Source organism: Condylura cristata, unplaced genomic scaffold (genome assembly GCF_000260355.1).
Source record: "Condylura cristata isolate star-nosed mole 26May11 unplaced genomic scaffold, ConCri1.0 scaffold00026, whole genome shotgun sequence".
Taxonomy (NCBI): domain Eukaryota; kingdom Metazoa; phylum Chordata; class Mammalia; order Eulipotyphla; family Talpidae; genus Condylura; species Condylura cristata.
The window spans coordinates 3,404,230-3,418,232 of record NW_004567127.1 but is presented as its reverse complement, the minus strand read 5'-3'; the positions used below and the strand labels follow the sequence as shown (position 1 = coordinate 3,418,232).

The 14,003-nt window shown below is 47.7% G+C and overlaps 2 protein-coding genes across 2 annotated transcripts in view; one reads left to right on the top strand and one right to left on the bottom strand.

Annotated features, from left to right (window-relative positions):
* WDR3 (WD repeat domain 3) overlaps positions 1-9,342 on the top strand; it is a 23,529-nt gene extending 14,187 nt beyond the window's left edge. The window contains exons 14-27 of the mRNA XM_004689596.2: positions 469-554; positions 718-853; positions 1,535-1,591; positions 2,548-2,648; positions 2,844-2,955; positions 3,081-3,215; positions 3,482-3,532; positions 4,036-4,101; positions 4,585-4,677; positions 5,210-5,257; positions 5,883-5,926; positions 6,770-6,898; positions 8,296-8,389; positions 8,655-9,342. Coding sequence (XP_004689653.1) covers positions 469-554; positions 718-853; positions 1,535-1,591; positions 2,548-2,648; positions 2,844-2,955; positions 3,081-3,215; positions 3,482-3,532; positions 4,036-4,101; positions 4,585-4,677; positions 5,210-5,257; positions 5,883-5,926; positions 6,770-6,898; positions 8,296-8,389; positions 8,655-8,810 — 1,308 coding nt within the window. The 3' untranslated portion in view covers positions 8,811-9,342. The remainder of the gene's footprint in view (positions 1-468; positions 555-717; positions 854-1,534; positions 1,592-2,547; positions 2,649-2,843; positions 2,956-3,080; positions 3,216-3,481; positions 3,533-4,035; positions 4,102-4,584; positions 4,678-5,209; positions 5,258-5,882; positions 5,927-6,769; positions 6,899-8,295; positions 8,390-8,654) is intronic.
* Positions 4,550-14,003, bottom strand: part of SPAG17 (sperm associated antigen 17) — a 128,538-nt gene continuing 119,084 nt past the window's right edge. Inside the window, exons 49-50 of the mRNA XM_004689481.2 lie at positions 13,413-13,542; positions 4,550-4,627 (exon numbers count right to left, since the gene is read on the bottom strand). Coding sequence (XP_004689538.1) covers positions 13,418-13,542 — 125 coding nt within the window. The 3' untranslated portion in view covers positions 4,550-4,627; positions 13,413-13,417. The remainder of the gene's footprint in view (positions 4,628-13,412; positions 13,543-14,003) is intronic.

Here is a 14,003-nt window from a genome sequence, read left to right as displayed (position 1 = left end):
GGACACGAGGTCTGGTCTTCCGCCTCGTTCTACACAGAGCACTGCTGATACCAGGAAGCCACGTGAACATGGTACAGCAGGGACCTTGCCGAAATGGATGTTTGCCCGCCTGTGGTCAGCGCTTTGAATGGACAAACTCACTTAGATTATACAGCTTGTGTATTTGTCAGGCTTCTTTTGTATCTCAGAGCAAGTTCTGTGACTGTTGCCTCCTTGCTGTCGCAAAAACATGCACAGTATTCACTGCGACTTCTTTCCTGACGCTGAACGGAAGCAGCTCGCACCTTCCCCGCTCTCCCCCTCTGCCTTATGCTCGGCTTGGAGTTCTCGAGCACTGAAAGGTTATCTGCAGCGAGGCCACGTGTTCCCCTAATTCTTATTCCTGTCACAGAATAGAAATGGTGTTGGGATGTGTCTTAGCAATTTCTGTGCAGAAATAGTTTTAATTGAAATGTTGTTTCATTTCAGCGTGGCTTTGTGTCAGGTGGTGCAGATAAATCTGTCATGTTCTGGGACTTTGAGTTGGTGAAAGACGAAAACAGTGCCCAGAAGAGGTAAGTGGACACTTGCGACTGGTGTCCGTTTATGGCCATGAAAACAGGAACACGCTGAATGACCTTCTGACAAGTGTATTAGTTGAGCTTCAGAGAGCTTTTGGGGTCTTTGCCTCTACGTGGGGGCTACTATTTCTTGTCTTGATCTTTTCTGTGTTGCCAGACTTTCTGTGAAGCAAACCAGAACCTTGCAACTGGATGAAGATGTTCTGTGTGTCAGTTACTCTCCCAACCAAAAGCTGCTGGCCGTGTCCTTGCTGGACTGCACGGTCAAAATTTTCTACGTGGACACCCTGAAGGTACCGTGATGCTTTCTAAGGGCGCCGCAGACTGTGGCTGGGACGCTGAAGAGGCGGGCTTGGCTCTGTCCAGCGGCAGTGTGGTCTGCGTGTCAGAACATCTGGAGGGCTAGGGAAGCTCGAGTTTGACGAGAACCCTTGGGTTCATAAATAAATGTTGTTTAAAGCAGGTGATAGTTCACGTCCAGAAAATCTGTGGACAGAAAATCTGGGCATAGCTAGTGGGGTAAGAACATGGCGAGGTGACCTGGGCAGGGTCCACGCTCGGCTGGACTCACGGCCATTTGGGCTGCGCTTGGAAACGTAGATGCGCGGACCCACACCAGGGGACTGACTTGTGCCTGGGAAGCCCCGTGAAGCGGGTGCCCGGAGGCTCCGCCGTGGGGCCCGGGGCCACCTGTGCCGCTTCCTGAGCGAGGCAGCAGTCTGGTGGGGTCCCTGGCCCAGAATACTAGGTGCTAGGTGCTCCAGTGAGTGCCCACAGGGTCTGCATGCTGGGCTAGGGCAGCTTTAGTGCCTTTGAGAAACGGACACGATGGTGTCAGCCTGTGCTGTCGAGCCCTGCCTTAGATGCACGTACACATTATGCCTGGTTCTTGTAGATGTCTGTTTTATGCCCTTCGTATTTGTTAGCCAAACTCTTGTTGCACTTAACTTACATTCTTCTCTTTTAACATTCAGTTTTTTCTCTCGCTGTACGGCCACAAACTGCCTGTTATCTGCATGGACATCTCTTATGTAAGTAAAGTTTGAAGAGGATCTCAGTAGCAAGCGGCCTTTTCTAAAGCTGCCACTTTCTCAGTTCTAGGCTTGAGAGCCTCATTTTAGTGTTTTTTGTTTTTATTTTACTCTGTTGAATATCTCCTCCAAAAACATAAAATGCATATTAAAATCATACCTTGAAAAACTGTGTGCCGTATATGCGCCTTCAGAAGTTTGCCACATTTTACCTGAATCAATCCTCAAAGCTAACTCCTTGTGGTTTCCTCATCTAGCATTTTTAAAAGGCAGGCCCATTATTTCTGAATAATAGGTGTGAGGAAGATGGAACTTGTTTTACATCCGGGATATCCGGGCAGTCACAGTATACACACACACACACACACACACACATTCTTACAATATACAATATGCACACCTCCCCCCCCTTTTCATCTCTTGATTAAAATAGATTTTTTCCAGTGTCTACTTACGATAGGAGTAGCAATATATAGTTAAAAGCAGTGTCTGGTCTGGGTGAAAGGAACTGACCGATGGTCTAGATATCTACAATCAATACATGAGCAGCACCGCTATTTCCAGCTTCCTTATTGTGTTGTCTGCAGTTTGAACTAGGCCTTCGATTTGAACAGTTAAAGGACACAGTTAAAATGAGGAGGAAGATGGGGTGACAGAGTATACCATAGACATTCTAACAGATTCCTCCAGCTTCAATCTTGCCTCCTCTCCCCACCCCTCTCCCCCCCAAACAGCATGCCAGAGATGAGATTCTTTTTCCTGTCTGTGGCAAAGAGATCACCTGTAGCATTGCAAAAACACTTAAGGGACAGGGTTCTTGCTTTCACTTAACAAGATTCTTGAGTAGACCTATACATAAGAGAAGAATTCAGGACTCTTGCTGAGGAGGTGGAATTGGTATCCGGCATTGACTTTAACGTTTTCAATCGGTAAAGCTTTGCTTCTCCCTCCTGTAGGATGGTGCACTGATAGCCACCGGCTCCGCTGACCGCAACGTGAAGATCTGGGGCTTGGACTTCGGGGACTGCCACAAGTCCCTCTTCGCGCACGACGACAGGTAGCCTCCCAGAGACGACCGCGGGCGTCCCCGGAGAACCATGCCCGTGGGGCATCTCGGGTCTGTTAGTGTTCTCAGGCAGGCCTGAATCGAAAGTCTCAAAATACAAAGCTGGGCTTGAAAACCTGCTGGACGTCTGTAAGACTCTACTGACGTGGAGTCTGATAACATTTGGATATTCCTCTCAACTTGCAGTGTGATGGACCTCAAGTTTGTGCCCAAGTCCCACCTCTTCTTCACTGCCGGAAAAGACCACAAGATTAAGCAGTGGGATGCGGACAAATTTGAACACATACAAACTCTCGAGGTAAGCTCTCGCCCACCCTGCTGGCCTGCACGGGCGCTGCACTGCGGGCTGAGCGTGGGTGCCCAGTCGTGCAAGCTCGGGCAGGTCCAGGCCTGCCGTCGTCACCCTGGGTACTCTCTCTCCAGGGGCACCATCAGGAAATATGGAGCTTGGCTGTCAGCCCCAACGGGGACTACATCGTGTCATCGTCCCATGACAAATCTCTGAGACTCTGGGAGCGAACCAGGGAGCCTCTTATCCTCGAAGACGAGAGGGAGATGGTGAGGACTTCAGGCTCTTCACAGATGTCTGGCGGGGATCCGACGGGCGGCCCCAGCCGATGTCCTGCCGGTGCAGTCACGTCTCTCACTGCAAATCCGGTGCCCGGTCACCGTCCCGACAGCCGGACACACTCAGATGCCCACGGGCATTGTGCTCAGAAAGCGGCAGCTTCTCGCTGTCTCAGTCACAACAGACATGTGCTTGTGCCCTCACCCCACCCCCGGGGCGACACCTTTATCTTAATTCACATCTCTCGCTCTGACAGGAAAGGGAAGCAGAATACGAAGAGAGCGTGGCCAAGGAAGACCAGCCAGCAGTGAGTAAATCTCTCGGGACACAGAGATCACGTTGGAATTACCTCACTGGAATTTGCTATAACTGGTAGAATTTTTAATGGGATTAGAATTAGGGTTAGATTCCAGGTATCACTAGCTGACGTGACAATCTATCTGTACTTCTGTGTCAGTCATCTGTCCCATTAAATCAATATGTACATAGTATCTAACTGCATGTCCTGATTTTTTGGGGGGACAAAGGATTGATTTTTTTTAAGGAGACGTAAGGGAATCTCAAGAAGAACAAAAATGTAAGCCAAGAAATTTGAAAAACTGGGCGTTCTCTTAAAACTTGGGTCGAGCAGGCTGTTTTTACTGTGGTGCCTGTACAATACTTAGCAGCGCCTGGCACTTGCCACGCCCGTGATGGGCGTCACGGTCCGTTACCCCAGAGAGGTGGCGCCTCCTCTGTGGTGGGTCCTGTCAGATAGTGGCTCTTGTGCATCTGTCAACAGTATTGTTCAAGGGTCTCTGTTTCTCCCAGGTTCCAGGGGAGACTCCAGGTGACAATTACTTTGCTGGAAAGAAAACTATTGAGACAGTGAAAGCGGTAAGTTGATACAGAATGCAATAGCTGACATTGTTAGTAGGATTCCAACCGCTTGGTGAAGTCCTTATCAACCAGATAGCCCTTTGTGGCAAAAGTGTCCTCACTTTATAGGAGGAGACCGTAACTTCACCTCCTGTTGTGCACAAGGACAGAGCTAAATCTGCTTGACTGTGCGCAGTTTCTAAAAAGGGAAGCTTGGTATCTGAAAGTCGCGCCTGTCAGGTGTTCCTGGGAGCTGCACTATTTAAAGTTGACGCACCCCCTGAAGTCAGGACACTCAGTCCCCTCCCTGTAAATTACCAGGCAGAAAGAAGAAAGAAAAACAAAAGCTTCCTTGAAATGCTGTTTGGCGCTCACGCGGCCCATCTTTATTAAGCCGATTCAGGCCGTTTCCCTCGGTAACTTTCTAGTCAGGCCCGCCGCTGCAGTGTTCTGGGACCGTGAGGTTGTTGGGTGATTCCTGTCCTTTGTCATCCTCTGTAGGCCGAGAGGATCATGGAAGCGATTGAGCTGTACCGAGCAGAAACTGCAAAAATGAAAGAACACAAAGCCATTTGCAAAGCTGCAGGAAAGGAGGTGAGGCGCCCGCGGTCTGGCCTGGGGCTCTGTGAACAGGGACTCCTGAGAAGAAAGCTGTTTGGGATTTGCTGACTCCAATCAGGAAAGGAGATAAATGTCAGAATCTTCTCACTCACATCTTAGAAGGACGGCGCTGGGGGGTGTCGGGATGGCGGGATGGGGGAGACGGTCAGGAGACTGAGTCTGAGGGAGAACGGTGGGCAGCAGTCACTGCCACACATACACAAACACCGCCTCCTGTGACACGCTCACCCAGCTGATAGGCAAGGAAACTCAGAAAGAGGAGGTGAGGGGCGGGGAAGAAGTAAGCGTGGCCTTAACAAAAAAGGGTAGAAAGTCACGGAAGGATTGGCCAGCTCAAATGTCAGACGGAAGTGTGTCGTCCTCACTCATTGGTGAGCTCTGATCTTTTTAAATATTCTTTAGCATGTTTTCTCTTTTCAAAGTTGTAAAGTTCTGTGAGCACCTGGTCTGTCACTGTACCACCAAAGTCTCACTCTCAATAACTGACTTAAATGTATTTCCCTAGGTTTCTCTTCCTGTCCACCCCATCCTGATGGCTCATGGCAATATCTCTGTGAGTAGAACATGGAGCAGTTTCCTCCACATTACTCACAGGTTTCTGTAAGGAACAAGGGGAGGAGGAAAGAGGCATTATGAGTTGAGCATGATGTGTTGGGAAGTATCTTCTATAAAAGCCTCTCCTGAAGGGCAGTATCCTCTAGCTTGTGTTCCTCAAGGGCCACACTTCTGTGACTCTGCATTCAGCCCTGTGCGGCACAGACCAGTGTTCTTACATCAGTGCTGGCTTGTCCTCTTACCCAAAGCCCCCCGTAGATTCTGTTAATCTAGCTGACTCTGGGGGGTTTGAAGGACAAGCTGACAGAGTCAGACACGGAGGCGAGGGAGTGGGAGGGAGCAGTGCAGCGGTCTCTACGCGCCGCTGTACACGCCAGGCCCACTGGGCCCAGTTGCCACACGGTCGTCAGGGCTCCATGGGCCGAAAGGGGCGTGGCCCCACTTGTAGGCGAGGTAAGAGCAGTTGGAACCTCCACGCAGGTCTGACTCATTGGAGTCAGACCCAAGTGAGCCTTGGTACTTCCGCGCACTGTTTTCAAGTGAGAGCGGGTCTGCTGCCTTTCGGAGACGCGAAGACAGATTTGCACAAAACGAGCAGCTAATGCAGCATCCTTCCTTTGCAGCCTGCAGCTTACGTGCTGGAGATTCTTAGAGGAGTCAAGTCCAGGTGAGTCCCAGCACCCAGCTATGGTCATTGTCAGCTGACAGCCTTGACCAGGGGCCCGTTTGAGGGTGAAATAGATGATACAGTGACTGGTTATCTTCCTCCTAAGTTTCACTGTGCCAAAATATGGATGGAAAACAGTTACTGCTCCTTTTGAAGCAGAAATGGGCAGTCCCTCCGGAAGCCTGGAGGCGGAGACTGAAGGACAGACGCAGGGTCAGGTAGACAATGAAACAGACTACAGTTTGTTGGAAGGTTCCAGCTCTAGCATTTGGCTATATCCGCTTTCTTTGGCCTATTTGTCTTGTGCAGACACAACTGGAATCATGCCGTGGTTAATTCTGTAGCCCCTTCTTTATCATAGAATTATTTCCTGAGGCTTTGCTCGCTATATAAAAAAAAATCATTATTAGCTGTTGCACATGTTCTGCTATTACTGTTTTATGGACGCACGTCTTCACATATAAAACTTGGTCGTCTTGGTTATTTTTCTTAAATAAGAACCCTAGAGGTCTGTTCACTGAATAGTGGCTGAGCTATTTTTTCTAGTCCAACATGATTTGGTTCAAAAATCAAAATGAAAGTTAAGGATGGAGTAGTTATGAAAGTGACGGGGAAGTTACCTGGGGAGTCATGGTAGATTCTCCTACCATGTCATGGACCAAAATATGTCAAAAAGATTGAAATTAAAACATGGAAAAAAGAAAACCATTTCAAATACAGGTGACTATTGAAATGACTTTGAGTGCGATCTACTATAAAAGCAGTAGTAAAATAGCAGAAGGGGATTGTAAAGATTTGACTGAGAAATGTGGCACTTTTGACGTGTCTGTTTTCCTTCCTCAGTGAGCTGGAGGAGTCTCTGCTCGTGCTGCCTTTCTCCTACGTCCCTGACATTCTCACGCTGCTGAATGAATTCATCCAGCAGGGCTCTGACATTGAACTTCTGTGCCGATGCCTCTTCTTTCTCCTCAGGTAACTTCTGAGGAGTATGGCTGTCCCACAGCAGCTAAACTGAAGCTGTCCCTGCTTTGGGACTAAGAAATCTGGCGCTTTGTGTTTAGAAACTTCTGGAACTCCAGCTCTTTGACATAGTCACTTCTTGCCCCCGGAACCAGCCTTGACGTCGGGACACAGTGGTGCCGGCTCTTTGCTAGAGGGTCTCCCTGGCTCCACAGAGCCCCAGGCCGCCCCTGCTGGCAGCCCTGCTTGTCTGTCTCTTGACAACCCCCTACTGTACAGCTGAGTTGCCTCATCTGCGATTTTTTCCAGCTGCTTAAGCCTAACTGTTTTGTTCTGAGAATAGCAATTAAGGGACAGTAGATTTATCTTCCAGGTCTCTGCAAATACAAGTGGAGAAGTAGGGACATACAGAAGGAACCAGAAACATAGAAGGAAAGGAAATATGTTCATCAGAGTATACTGTGAAGCTGGCAAAACAAGAATCCTTTTCAGAGTCTATAAAGCTATACTCATTCCAAGAGGGGTGGACAAGAAGGGGCAGAGTGATAGGGCTGAGCCCTGGAGAGCTTCCGAGGCATGTGGTAATGTGAGCTAGCGTCAAGGTAGTGAAACCTGGGCTGGGGGGAGAGGCTTAACTACGAAGGCTCCTGATAGTGTGTGACCGTTTTCACAAGGCCGTAAGGAGAAACAGCCTTGCTTCTCACCCTGGGCAGCCTCCAGCTGTGCGAGCAGGGAGCAGGCATGGAGCCGAGCTGACATGCCTTCAAGTGCTGTCAGGGTGGCAAAATCACACTGGCCGGCCAGGACCAGGGCGCTAAATGAAGGAGGAGTATTTGTGAGCTGACCTGTTTTCCTGAGTCCTGGCCCGCTGGTCCCTGTCTTCTTTCAGAAGAGCAGCAGGAAAGAACATTTGTATTCTCTTGCCATGATTTTGATTTTGAGCCATTTGTGAAGCTGTAAATCTGCACTGACCTGTCCCTACTGCTCTGCCCCTGGGCTGTGCAGTCGGGGCGCCCGAGGCTGAGGGCGCGCGTGGGCGTGGGGCGGGCTAAGGGGCCATGAACGCCTAGGGGCGCCAGCTTTCCAGGGCAGACTTTCCTCGCTGTTTCTGGTGTTTTTTCTCTGAGCTTTCCATCAGATACTGCTGGCAGCATCTGGCCTCCTGGCTCATTGTTGGGGAAAGTGTCCACTCGGCCAGTGACCAGGGCACGTTGTAAGCTTCAGTATGGTGATTTTAGAATTGTCATTGGGTCGAATTGAATAGGGAAGACATTTCTTTAGCTTTTTCTTTCCCTAGAAGCCCTCCCTTGTTTAGTTTTGATAACGTGTCTGCTCTTTCTGGAAAGGTCTGATAGAACCAGACCTACTTCCCCTATTTCCAGTTCAACTCTGTTTTACTTTTCTATTAGGATTCACTTCGGGCAGATCACCAGCAACCAAATGCTTGTGCCAGTGATTGAGAAATTAAGGGAAACAACTATTTCAAAAGTGAGACAAGTCCGGGTAAGTGTCTCTGTATAGACACAACGATCAGGGAAAAATCACAGCGTGTATGTGACGCCCAGGTACCAGTGTGGGCCTCCTTGGCCACCCTCGAGGCAAGGCTTTCTCAGCGGGGCTGGTACACGTGGGGTGGCGGGTGGAGGGAGAAAACAAGAAGAAAAGCCCCTGGACGGATGGCCGCTGCGCCTCCAGCGTGGGCTTCGGCGTCTGAGCTGCCACGTCGCTGCTGAGGGCGAGGCCTGTTCACTCCCCTGTCCTCCCGCAGGATGTCATCGGCTTCAATATGGCCGGTCTCGATCATCTCAAGAGGGAACTGGAGGCTAAAAGTGAAGTGATGTTCTTTGCTGATGCTACCAGCCAGTTGGAAGAGAAGAGGAGGAAGAGGAAAAAGAGGGAGAAGCTCATTTTAACGGTGACTTAGGACAGCACTGACCCCACCGTTTCTCTGAAGGACAGCCACTGGGCACGGGGCAGCTGCTGTCATTGAAAAGAACCATGAACCCGAGGCCGGCCAGTTGCAGCAGACCAGAGGTGAAGGTGTCCGGCTTTGCCTGTGCAGGTCCCGCGAGGGACTGCGGCCCTGATTCTTGAACTTAAATGTGTGATTTGTTTAAAATCTTGGTAGGCAAAGAGTTTTTTTAACGAGGTATTTATTTCACTGGAGTCGTACTGAACATTTCAAAAATTTTCTTATTTTTTTATGGCAAGAGATGTGTTGGGTGACTTATTATGTGTGTTGGGGGTCCCCCTCCGACAGCAGCCAAATGCACAATGACCAGCCCCTGCCCATAACTGCGGAGTCTCGGACTGAAATGGGCCAGGAAAATGACCTGGAACTGCCTTCTCAGACTTTACCTCATGTAGGTTTATTTACGTGTGTATAGAACTGGCATAATCGCAAGCATCCTGCTTCTCTAAAATAGTTGTTTCTAATTAAAGAGTTTCCAAGCTGAGCTTCTGGGTGAATACATGGGACACACACGTGCACACAGGTGTGGGAGGAATTTGGGGAGGGGGGAATGCTTCAGGACGAGACAGTGACTCCTACCTCTGGTCTTATATTAGAAAACTTGGGGGAGTTTTGAAATCCCTGATTCACCCGCCCTAGATAGTTCTGTTGGGGCTTTCTTTGCAGTCTGGAGTCACTGTCAGCATTTTGTGTTTACGAATTTGCCCATTTCGTGTCAGTTACTTTTTTGTGCCATTTTCTCCTCAGTCTGAAAAGAGCTTTGGTCCTGTGGCCTGGCTCTGTGTCCCAAAACACAGGTCTGTTTGTTCCTGAGCAAACAGTCACTGAAGTGAGGTCAGGAATATGTTAGTATTATTTGTTGGCGAGAATGAGAGGAGAGGGAGTTTTGGCCCAGCGTGCCTCAGGCTTGCCATGAGAAGAGAGGAGAGTGAATAATATGACGCAATTCTAGATGCTTTCCAGGTTGAAGAACAACTCTTCCTTAGGAGGCTATTCCTGCTACCAGGGAAAGCAATTGTTCAATTCTGGAAACGATCTTAATTTCTGAGAACAGACTGAACCTGTTTGTGTTCTCTTGAGTCGTTCATCAGCACATCAAAGAAACTGCAGTGTTTTCATGAACATTTTCATGTTTGCGAACCATAACAAGTTCCAGGAGGCACGTAGATGTATTTGTCGTCAAGTACTGCTCTGCTAACGTAGTCGAAGGAAAGGGGAACTTGTGGCAGAAGTCATGTGTGATCAGTAACGGAATTGTAATTCTTGTCAGAATATTTGAAACTCCGTAGTCCTAGCAGTTGGAGATTAACAAATAAATTAAAAAAATATTAGGCGAGCAGACTTCTGGTTATTCAGACAGCATTTCTTGGCTTGGTCAGCCACTGGCTACCGTTGGCCTTCAATACAAAAACTATTTAATAAAAAACATCCACAATAAAGCCTGGCACCGAAAGAAGTATGCAGCGCCACACAGCTCCTGCAGGGTTTTTTTTGTAGCACAGCATCTAAGTGTATTAAAACACAGCTGCGGAGTGTGTGTGTCTGATATTTAGGTAGTTAATATATATTTACATTTTATATACGCTTAGGTGGTTTATTCCTAACAAAAAGAGATCCTTAACAGTTTGAAGATTCCCTATCCAGAAGGTAGGTGTTCTGAGTGTGTTCGGTATAGAGTTGTTTCTCAGCGGCACACGTCCTAAGTCGTATCAGAGACTCTGCAGCAGTGACCAAGGAGACACTGGTGTCTGTCACTGGATAAAGCCATTCGTCAGGATGAGCTTACACTGCGTTAGGATGGGCCCTGAAGCCCACGAGTGTTCCCCTGATAAGAACACCAGGGTAGGACACGCAGGGAAGGTCGTGTGACAAGAGGCAGCGTTGGGATGACACCAAGGATCACGCCTTCCACTGGACGCTCAGACAAAGTCCCAGGACAAACTGTCCCTCAGCCTCCACAAGGACCCAAGCCTTGACAACCTTGGATGCAAATTTCCAGTCTCCTAAACTGCAAGAGGATACCTGTTGTCTTAAACCCCTCAGTTTGTGGCAATATGTGTAGCAGCAGTGCCAGAAAACAGCAAATTTTGGTACAAGAAAGTGTGGAATAACAGGTACTTAACACTGGAAGTAGCTTTGGAATTGGCCGATGAGTAAAGGCTGGAAGAATTTTGAGGTGCCTGATACCAGAAGGCTAGATTATTTTGCAGAGACTTGATAGAAATGTGAGCATAAAAGCCACCTGCCGGGGCGATGACCGTAGAGAACGTATCTACTAGCTTTCTGTATTGTGAGCAGAATGTTGGTAGAAATAAGAACACTGGAGGCGCTTCCGGTGAGATGTCAGAAATGACCAAGCAACATGCAGGAGAGAAGATCCTTACAAAGTGGCAGGAAGTTGGCATCATGTTCTGCTTTGTGGTAAAAAGTGGAACTTGTCAACAATGAGCTTGACTGTTGAGCGGAGGTGTCCTAGAAAATCTGGAAGCTGTGCCCTGGTCTCTGGTTTATAGTAAAATGTTACGAGGAAAAACTCAATTGAGAAAGGAACCGGTCGGCAACGAGGAACTGGGAGCTGATGATGTGGAAAACCCCAACTTATCCACATGCAAAACTCCACTCTGGAGAGATCACCAGGATCTGGCTGTAAAGCCCACTGAGGAGATGAAGGCGGCGACCTTGCTAACGCGGTCCCAGCAGGCCGAGCACAGACCCTCCAGGGGAACCTCGTGTCTGCAGGCACAGAGCCCCCCACACCTCTGGAAACTGGCCTGCTCCAAAGATGTTGTAGCAACAGAAACACTGCCTGTTTGGCTTGAGGGATGGGGGCTACAAAATGGAGGGAGATGTTCAGATTCAGGGGGTTCTCTAAGCGGGAAGTGGGCTCCCCAGAGGCTGCAGCTGCCTCCTGGAGAGGGGGTGGCCCACAAGGCCTCTGAGGGCTTCTGGTGGAAGCAGGTAAAGTCTGTGGTGCCCAGAGGGTAGATCCAGCCCAGAATGATTATTCTAGGTCTTTGAAACCTCTCAAGGTGTGCCCCCACAACTTGCAAACTTGCACAGCTTGCAGACCAGTGGTCCTGACTACCTCTCGTTTCTTCACCTCGGAATGTCTGTCCGATGCTCGTCCCACCGCTGTAATCCGGAAGCTGACGATGTGTCTAGTGTCACAGACCAACAGATGAAGAAGCCAGGATGGGTCATCTTACAGTCTCACCCACTCACTTCTGATTTCAATCATGAGGTTTAAGCCTTTTGAGTTAGTATTTGACTATTCTGTACATACAGTTAGGACTGAAATGGTGAGCACTTCTGGAATGTTAGGATGGAGGAATGACCCTGTACGGGACAGATGTGAATTTGGGAGGGCCAGGAGCTTCATCAACCGGGTTTGGCTACACAAAATTTATGTCTATGGAAACCTGTGAATGTGACGTTATAAACAAGGTCTTGCAGATACAACGAAGCTAAGATGAAGTCATTCAGGATTAGGGCAGTCTAAATCCAGTGAGCAATAGGCTTGTTTAAAGGACAGATGGAGACAGAAATATACAGGGAACACACCCCTGGACACAGGGAGAGACTTGTGATCCAGCGACAAGCCAAGGAAACCAAGGGCTGTTGGTAACTGACAAAAGACAGAACAGATTTTCCCTCAGAGAGCCCAGAAGGACCAAGCCTGCCAGCACCTTGTTTTCGGATCTTTGGCCTCCTGAACTACAAGCAAATAATGACTTTTATGCTACCTGGTTGCACAGTTTTATGTTTCCAAAGTTTATGGGATATAACTATGGGACTCTAAGGATGAGTATAGTTGCATTAACAACTGCCCTTTGAAACGACTACTATGAGATAAGGGTCACCTTTTCTTGAGCACACAGTGGCGTCTTCCAGAAGCTATATGAAATGTACTGTTGACACAATGAACAGAGAAGATCTGAGGATTCAGCTGCAATCTACAGAGTCAGACGTTTTTCACTTAAAATTTGTGAATATGCCAGTTCATTATTTTGGCAAAGTTTCATTTTCCCCCAGTTGTAATTCTAATGTGGTGAATGCTCATAGATATGACCCACATAAATAAGAAGTGTAGAGATTCTTAATTTTTAAGAATACGAACGAGTTTAAGTCCAGAACATTTGAAAAAACACTGGTTTTCATCAATTTCTTAGGCCCCAGAGGGCATCCTGGGATATGACCGGGCTTCTATTCTCTGGAGAGTCGGCTCAACACTGAAAACAGGGCTTAAAGGAATGAATGATAGAATCACCCAGCAGTAGGTTAGTTTCTACTCATTCACTTAAGATCTTGACCTTGTCTCTCACTTCAGTTTCCTTACTTATAAAATGAGAAAGATATCATCTCTAATTTGTAGTATGAAGCTATGACAATGTATATACAGGGGTTAGCTACCACACAGTTACAAAAGCAAGTAGTTTCATTCTACCAGGCTAAGTAAATGGCTCACTAGTTTTTGGCTGTAAGAAGCAGCGGAGAAATGTAACATAGGACCTCACGTCTGAATGTATGAAAATAAAATTCCAATTTATTACTTACTGGATCTAGTGAGAAATCTTGCGAGACATGAAGGCTCCAAGAATTGAGGAAGTCCTCTGGATCATGGGGTTTTCTGTTACCCGCGGAAATTCTTTCAGTCTCTTAGCATAATTGCTGCTTGTTAAAACTGGTACAATATTCATTAAGGATGACTTTTTTTCCATGACCATATGATTTGTATATACAAATTCAGTTAACATCTTAGAATCTGAATCTCTTTTCTAGCAACATTTTAACACAATTTCAGTACTTGTCTGTCCTGTTACATACTCAAGTTTATGATTGATTGTTACAGAATTTCTTCTGTTCAGCCTAGTGTATGTTTCTAGGCTGTGGTTGGCCTTTATTAACCATCAATCACTATAACCAGGCTCCAAAACAGCGAGATCTGGACTGCATGCTTCTGGGTAGAGAAAGGAATAGATCTTGGGAAGTGGCCTATACCTCATCATTGTTGACATTGAAGGTGGATGCAAGATCTTAATAAAACTCTTCCTCCCCCCATCAGGTGATCTCTAACCCATAAGAAAGGAAATATAAATCTTGATAGTATAAAGCAAAAGGACTTAATCACTGTCATCAGCAGCAAAC